The sequence below is a fragment of the Pundamilia nyererei genome, unplaced genomic scaffold (assembly GCF_000239375.1).
Source record: "Pundamilia nyererei isolate P.nyererei 1_Seehausen unplaced genomic scaffold, PunNye1.0 scaffold00017, whole genome shotgun sequence".
NCBI lineage: Eukaryota > Metazoa > Chordata > Actinopteri > Cichliformes > Cichlidae > Pundamilia > Pundamilia nyererei.
In genome coordinates this window covers 4,573,167-4,581,322 of record NW_005187418.1, presented here as the reverse complement: position 1 = coordinate 4,581,322, position 8,156 = coordinate 4,573,167, and the positions used below count along the sequence as shown (strand labels likewise).

The window sequence follows — 8,156 nt, the reverse complement described above, 5'->3', positions numbered from 1 at the left end:
CCCACCCACCCACCCACCCACCCGTGGGAATCATCTTCACCCGTGGGAATCAGATGTTTGGTGTGAAGGTTAGAGCCTGCCAGAATAAGTGCTAATGAAATTTCCCAATCTTCTTTGTCACTTTGAGTTAAGAACATTCCATTGTTATGCAGCTCCATTGATTAACTGATTAGCAGTGTCATAGATGGCGTTGGCTAACTTGAATATTCATTTGCATATCAATGACACTGACAGTGGGAATGAACTATAGAGACGACTCTGGGTAGTTCAAGGTTAAAACAAGCAGAAGTTTTCTTATTGCAGAGACAGCTTAGGCAGTGCATTATGTGCTTAAATATATGCTCGTTATTCTAGTATTAAAAATAACAAGGTTTGAATTTACCCTTCACCTGACTCTTTGTAATATTTGCATGAAGGCCTCCTCCACCTCATGAAAAAAGGATAGACTGTTTCTCCATCTCACTTTAAAAAATTTAAATGGAGCCAAAGATAAAAACAGAAACTCTTATATAGTCTGCATGCCGGTTGGTTTAACATGACAGTAGCCAAGTTGTTATTGGATGAGCAGCCAAAGCCTCTTTCCGCTCTTTGTTGAGTGGAAGGAGAGAAAGTGACACAGGATAGCCGAGGACTGCAGGGCGCCTGTGATCCTAAGGATTACAAGCGTTACGCTGAGCGCTGATGAGCATGTTGGCTGTTGTGATGTCATTCTGCCCACATCACATTCTGCTGGCGACATAAAATGCTCTTAATCATTCATGGCCCTGTCACCACTTGTCTCAGTTCAAGCTAGTGCCATGTGGGACTCCATTACATAAAGGCTTTGTCACTGACTGGCACAAAAAACAAAAACCGATTCTCAACTGAAGCAAACTAACAATATCTTCATATTTTTAGGCACACTGAGTGCTCTGACACAAAGTTGTATAAGCCTTCTTTGTGTTGCATCAGTAGCTATCCAATAGGAATATGATCTTCTGTGTGAAAAAGAGCTAAAATGGAATTTTGCCCCCAGCTGGGCTGGGAGTGTCAAGTGTCAGGTCAAACTGGAATCACTGATCAACCAATTCCTTTTCAACACAATGTATGAGTAAATGCTCGGGTTTAACAGCGTTTTTGTGTTTAAATTATTTTCTACTTAGATGTCTAGACGGAGTTGTAGTTAAGCCCCATACTTTCATTTCTTTCATCTAGCTAGTAACAGTAATAAAATGAGAAGAACAAAGGGTCACCTAGAAACAGAAAACCAAACAATAAGATACTCCTGCTCACCTATTGTGCAATGAAATCTATCTAAAAGGTCACCATTTCCTCTTCAAATACACTCTACTGATGTGAATGAAAATGAGTCCTTGAATCTGTTTGCTTTTCCAAAATAACTTTTTATAGTGCTGATAGTCATGCTGCCAATGACTTTAACAATCTAAGCATTAAATGTACATATAACTGATGACAGCATGGACAAATTTCCCCAGAGAACTAAAAAACAAAGAAGAAACATCCCTTTTCTGTGTAAAAGAACATTTAACACTGTCACCGTTTCATATGGAGAGCATTGAACCATTCTGGAGTGTTATTTTGAAACTGAATGGTGAAAATGACTGTGTCATTTCTCATAATGTATTTTTTTTACAAAGTACTGAAAGGCTAAAACTGAATATGACAGGACTCCAGGCAGGTCATGCTTCATTTTTTTTTGTCACAGCCACAATAATGGGGTCTTGATGACCCTGCGGGGTTTTGAAACTATTCCTCATCAAAGACCAAGGGGCTCCCCAAGGCATAAAATGGGCCATTTCCTAGAATGACTTAAGGTGTGAGGTTTGCACCTTTTGATATTCGAGAACTCAGTGACATCTTTTGTGCTGAGGTTGAATGTCTTCGAGTCACATGGCACATCAAAAGCTTCCGCCCCTCAGCTATTGCACTGTGAACTTTGTCTTATTGCCTGGCATGTGGTCACCAGGAAGGGTTAATCCATCTGAATGAGTTGATCTCTCCATGTAGGGGATAAAATCTTTCTCGCTGTTTCTGGTCAGCTTAGAGACAGGAAGCCCACTTGGTAGCCAGTGCTCAGCTCTGACGTTGCCATAGAGAAATACAAAACTTTGTGCAGCAGGGAGGAACATGTAAGATGATGAGTTGTCTTTAGCGGTCACCCACACATTCAGCAATCTTTTGTGCAGCAGATACTAATGGGGCAACTGCACAATGCATGAAATAATAAAGGGTTTACCCAATGATGGATCATACTGCATTAATTTAACAACAGTGCCTCTGCTCCGGAGGATATTGGTGGTGTTTGTTTGCTTTAAGCTATAATCTTGTAATTTGGCACCCAGTTGCGGCGTAAATAGCTTTAGTAACAGTAAGCTCTTTCCAGTTGTCACGTATATGGGTGTGAGCTTGAACTCAAATAGCTTTTTCAACAGAACAAGAAAATAAGCCTTTGGAGTACTATCCTTATTAGATTTGGTCTTTGTTCAACCACTGTGAGAACAATGTGTCTCTTCCATTAGCACCAGAACTACTGAAGAAATCTTGAATGAAGGTGGTGAATATGGAAGATAAAAATGTGGCAGTGGATAGAATTTAGTACTCTTTGGGGATGATCTGTCTTTTGAAAGAAGAGCAAAAAAAAAAAGAAGAGCACTAGCTTTTATCATTTATCAAGCCCCCCTCTGTTCCCTCTAGTGCATCAGTTCCCTTTCCAATTGAATGGGTTCTTGTCAGAGATGCAAATGTTTTCATGGGTGACGTTTCTTTGGAATATTGTTGAGTGAAGCCCCCTTTCATTCATGGGGGATACGCATGCAGCCCTAGAGCGTGGGCTTCAGCGTGAGTTTGAAAACACTGAGAGTAATGGTATTTCTGTCTGGCTTAAACAATTGAAGCCATTGTTAATGTCAGAAACACATGGAGCTAGTAGACTGTAGCTAGCACATAAGTGGGTGTTTAAACCTCTTTTCCACTGCATTTCTGTTCTAAGATCATGTTTCAAGGTTTAAGTGGTTTAAGGTCAGTTTGGTCTAAGGATTAAAATTAGTTGTATAGTCATTTGGCATGGAAAAGATCAAACTGACCTGTGAAAGAATCATTCTGCTTTCCAAAGGGGGTTTCAAAACCTTTTAATCTGCTACTTTTCACCAAAGCTTTATAGACAAATGTAATAGAAGTTGCTGATATATGTTATATGAAAAACAGATTAATACGGAACAAAATACACTGCGTGAAGTGTTCAAGTGTTGCCTACGGGGTTTAAAAAGACAAATTCCACCCAAAAAGAGAATAACATAAAAAGCAGTCTTTGGAAACTATTTATCTCTTGAAGACAGGGGAGGGTGAGAGCAAAATGTAGTTGGTCTGGAGTTTTCTGAGCTGTGCTGTAAGTCGATCCATGCTGAAGAGATGTTGTTCCTCTTCAGTCTTTTTTTTTTTTTTTTTTTTTTTTTCCCTTCTTTCTTTTATTTCTGCCAGCTTCAACTGCTCTAGCTCACAGTATCCTGTGTCTTGCTGGTTATGTAACAGGCAGGGGCCTAAATGGGAACTAAAGCACAGCAGTGATGGCAGGCACTGCAGCCCATGAAAAACGGATCACAACAGCAGCCCTAGACTTTTAGAAAAAGCTCAAAAATGTATCAGATGAATCGTACTAATTTGAATAGGAATGAAGTTTACTATGGTAGAACTTCACAGGGGCTATTGTGACTGGGTTGGAGTAAGGTGAGGGTGCTTTGAACTTTGTACAAGAGAGCCTTTTCACGATTGCATAACACCCTTACAGTCTTCTGCACAGAAAACCTTTTAGAGTTTAGAACCACTCAAGTGAGCCTTCATTTTGAAGCCCTGGCTACCAAACTTTCCATGCTTGATGGAGATCAGAAAAGAGCGTTTTATGCAATAGTGAGTAATGAGAAATGAATAGAAAGAATTCTTCAAAGCAGAATGTTACATTTTTATCTCAGTTTAATGGAATCAATTTTTTTTAAACTTGTTTTCACTTTGCCTGCCATGTTGCAGAGCTACATTTAGTTTACAGAACTACTGATGTGGTTTTAATGCTCTGTATTCTCCTTCTTCTTCTTCTTCACCACAGGCTTTTTCAACCAAGGACCAGAATGGCTCTACTCAAACACCTGAAGTTATATGTGCTTTGACAACATCCCTTACAATTGCTAAAAACTTTGAAAGGAACTCTCCTGACCACCTTCAGATCCTAATTTAAGTTTTACCTGTGGATCGTTACTAAAAGACTGCCATCATGCCCATTCTTAAGCAACTGGTCAGCAACTCCAATCAGTCAAAGCGGAGGTCTCGGGCTGACCTGACCGCAGAGATGATCAGTGCTCCGCTGGGGGACTTCCGTCACACCATGCACGTGGGCCGAGGGGGCGATGCCTTTGGGGACACCTCATTTCTCAGCACCCGTTCAGGAGAACCTCCCAGGGAGCCAGACAAAAAGCAAGGCTCACCAAGTTCCAAGCCCGGGCTTCTGTCCCGTACCTTCAGAAACAGCAAGCGATCTCAGTCTGTAAATCGGGCGGACAAGTGTGAGTACAATGCGATGGCACCTTCTGCCGGCTCCTCTCAGTTTGTGAAGACTGCCATATCCCTGCCGTACCTGAACGACGAGGGTACTAACAGAGGTATCCAACTGCCAAAGAGCGTTTCCTCAAGCCCAATGAAGAAGGTGAATGAGATCGAAAGCAAGCCGTTAAATGGAGCAGCAGCTATGGCAGCCCTTGATCCAGAGCTTGAGGAACGGGATTTTGGCGAACCTACAGATTTGCCTCCATCCATGCCTAAGGGAGGTGGGATGAAGCACGCAGAGTCTATAATGTCCTTCCACATTGACCTGGGCCCTTCGATGCTCGGGGACATCTTGAGCGTGATGGAAAAGAAAGGTTGGGAGGAGGATGACCTTGGCTACGAGGAAGGCAAGGGAAGCGAGGGCCATGCTTCGCCGTCCCTCATTCCCCACATAGATGATGACGATGCAGAAGAGCGAGCCCCTGCAAGGCCTCCTCGCAGCATGTACCAGCAAAAAGCCATGGTGGATCCCTACACCCCTGAGCTACAAACCAAGAACAACCACCACAATATGGATAGCTGCTCTGTGTCCAGCTCTGGTTCTGAGGAGAAACCTAACTACCGCCTCCATGACGGTGACACGGACAGTGCAAAGTACAGTTCCCCACGTGGGGGAGAAGGAGAGAGAGATTTCACCTTCATGGACGAGGATGATGACGATGAGATTAGAGTTTAGACTTTAGCTGCCAAGAACAGTTGAAAAGGACTGTAAACATGATAAATAAGGCTTTTTCACCATGCTGTAGGTAGGGTGGGGTAAATGCACGCTACAGTGCAGACTGACTGGCTCACAAAGTGGCCCTTTTTGAAGTGTTTGGGTTTACTCATATTACTGGTAGTCTCAGTTTTCCCAAAAAAGTATTGTTTACCACATTTAAACCCTTAACCAAGAAGAAGCAATTGCAAACCATTAGTAAATAATATCACAGACATATCATTTTAAGAAGAGAGAAGAGATGACAGTGAGATTGGGTAATGTGGATGTGTGGTATGGATTCTGTGGAAGGATGTAGGGAAAGGATGAGGAGTGAAACCAAGATGGCGTTAGAATCCCAGTGTGTGTGAGTGAATATGGGGTTTTATTTGCCAATGACACTATTTTGGCATAGACACTAAACAGAAAAAGTTATGCCTTTTTAAGAGTTTAACAGTTGATTTATGCTATTTTCTACTTTATTGTATCTGCAGTATCTGGGAGTTAGTATACAGCAGCCTGCTGCTGTTTTGAGTTGGGTAGATTATTATTTTGTTTCCATTTTTCATTGGGAATATCTGCATTCTTTAAATTCACAGACAGCTGTAATATTTATTAATTTGTTGTCATAAGGGATGGATCATTCTTAATGTGCACTCCTTAGTCTTAAAATTGTGTTGTTGTTTTTTCCAGATATCATAATTTCTTATGGGTACTAAAGACAGAACCATCTTCTTTGTTAGAGGTTGGCTGAATTGCACTTAAATACTGGCCTTAAGTAGGCAATAAATAGTCTTAAATCACTCCTGATCCCATGTTCATTACAGGGAAATGTCTTTTACAAAATCAGAGTTGGTGAAAGATTTTATTTTTTTTAATACAGAAAAACTGTGAATTGTCAAAAAGAGGCCTTTTGTAAGTGTTATGTGTCTTGTACTTTAAAAAAAAAAAAGCAAGACAGGAATTGTGATTGTGGTAAAATATGTGTGTCTGTCATGCCTCTCATTCCGCTTCTTAGCTGAAGTAGGATTAGCAGGTCAGTGGAAAGATGTAAGACATTTGTGAAGGGAGTTGCCACCATATAATTACATTTAAGCATTTATGCTTCTGTCAAAAGCATTCCCTCTCTCTGTACATGTGTCCAGGCTTGTCTCTGAGAGCAGAGAAAGGATGTAGCATGTTTAAAGTGTTATTAGAGGACTGCTACTTAACAGATGGGCATCAGGTATGTCTCTGAGCAATGAGAAGGATATTTACTTCCCAAAGTGGACCCAAAGGTGATAATACTCAACTCCTTTACCCAACCAGAATCACATAGTAGGAACAGATGATTAAATCAACCAATCATCTGGCTTCTCCCAGTCTACTCATTAAATGTGCGAGAATATTGGCCCCCGACCAGCTGGAACTGCTCCAGAAACAGATAGGTGGGCTGTTTCCCTTTGGCTTTTTTTGTGTTTAGTTGGTTACACTCGGTAGGCTACTCCAGATTACTTTCAGCTAGAGCTGGGCGATAGAACGATAACGATATGTATCGCGATATAACTTTTACTCGATAGAGAAATTAAGCTATCGCGATAGACCTCGCCGCTCTTGTCCTCTTAAAAAAAAAAAAAAAAAGGTCAGCCAATCCAAATTAAGTAGCGCAGAGCCGAACCAATCACAGCCGCAGCGTCACGTCGCGTGACTTGTTACGTACAGAACAAGTGCCAAGCCGCACGTGTGTTTGTTTGGGAAGCAGCCAGCGGGTAATGGAGCCAGCGCGTAATGGAGGAAATGAGTGTGCCGACTAGAAAAATCAACCGAGCGTGACCGAAGAGAAAACAGATGATGGTTCCAATGCCGGAGAGATTGTCGAACGGAAGAGCCATAGAAGCTCCGTAGTGTGAAGGTATTTCGGCTATTTCAAGTCTGACAAAAAACAGAGTAGCGTGCACTGTAAATTGTGCCGAAAGCAAGTCTGGAAATACAATAAACTGGTGCATGCGTCACACTGTGCGCCACGTTATTGTTTCGGTGAAATGAATTTCTACAATACTGTTACTGTTAATTGTACTCTCTGCAGTGTTTAAATGCTTACATATACACACAGTTACTGTCCGTCCACACATATGACTGTTCTGCTTCTATGCCACAGCTTTGTTTACTTTTTCCCACCGAGGCTTCTAGACTTCTGATTGGCCAACATTTCTGCACGGTTAGGAATCTAGCGCCACCTGCTGCTTTGGCATGTTCATAGCAGCGTTTTCTTTCATTTCTCCCTTTATGTGTGGACGGGATTATTTTTAAAACGAAAACAGAAAATCTCCGTTTTCAAAAATACCCGTGTATGTGTGGACGTAGCCTCAGTCTCTGACTGGAAGCGCTAATTCGTCATTCGGCTTTTGTCAGACTAAAGTAGCTGTTAAAACTGTTTGAAAAGCTCAGCTATACAACAAGGAGAGATTGAGAATTTCCTTTTAGTTCTCAGTTTATTTGATATTGACAAAAGTTAGTCAGTTTTGTCTGTTCTTCTGTAAAGCAAACTAAGATTTATTTTTAGAATTAATATTTTGTTTCTAAGTGGAATTGACAATTTAGTCTGTTTCGTTTGTTCTGTTTTGAAACTTAAACGCTTTAGCAGCTGCCTTTTGTGTAGTTTGCAATATTTGCCTTTATCTATCTGAAAAAGTCTCATGTTCCTTAAGTACATCTACCCTGTTGAACTTATTATGGGAAATAAATATTTAAATAAAAACAAGCTGCTGATTATTTCACATTTTACTTGTGAGCAACAGCACATTTAAAACTTACAAATATAGTTATTTGGCTTATATCGTGATAGATATCGTTATCGCCTGAAATGAAAAAAACATATCGTGATATGAAAAAA

At 41.0% G+C, this 8,156-nt stretch overlaps 1 protein-coding gene across 1 annotated transcript in view; it reads left to right on the top strand.

Moving 5' to 3' along the window:
- cdc42ep4b (CDC42 effector protein (Rho GTPase binding) 4b) overlaps nucleotides 1–6,837 on the top strand; it is an 18,041-nt gene extending 11,204 nt beyond the window's left edge. Inside the window, exon 2 of the mRNA XM_005725907.2 lies at nucleotides 4,097–6,837. Within this exon, the coding sequence (XP_005725964.1) occupies nucleotides 4,262–5,266 (1,005 nt within the window). The 5' untranslated portion in view covers nucleotides 4,097–4,261 and the 3' untranslated portion in view covers nucleotides 5,267–6,837. The remainder of the gene's footprint in view (nucleotides 1–4,096) is intronic.
- The last annotated feature ends 1,319 nt before the right edge of the window (nucleotides 6,838–8,156 follow it).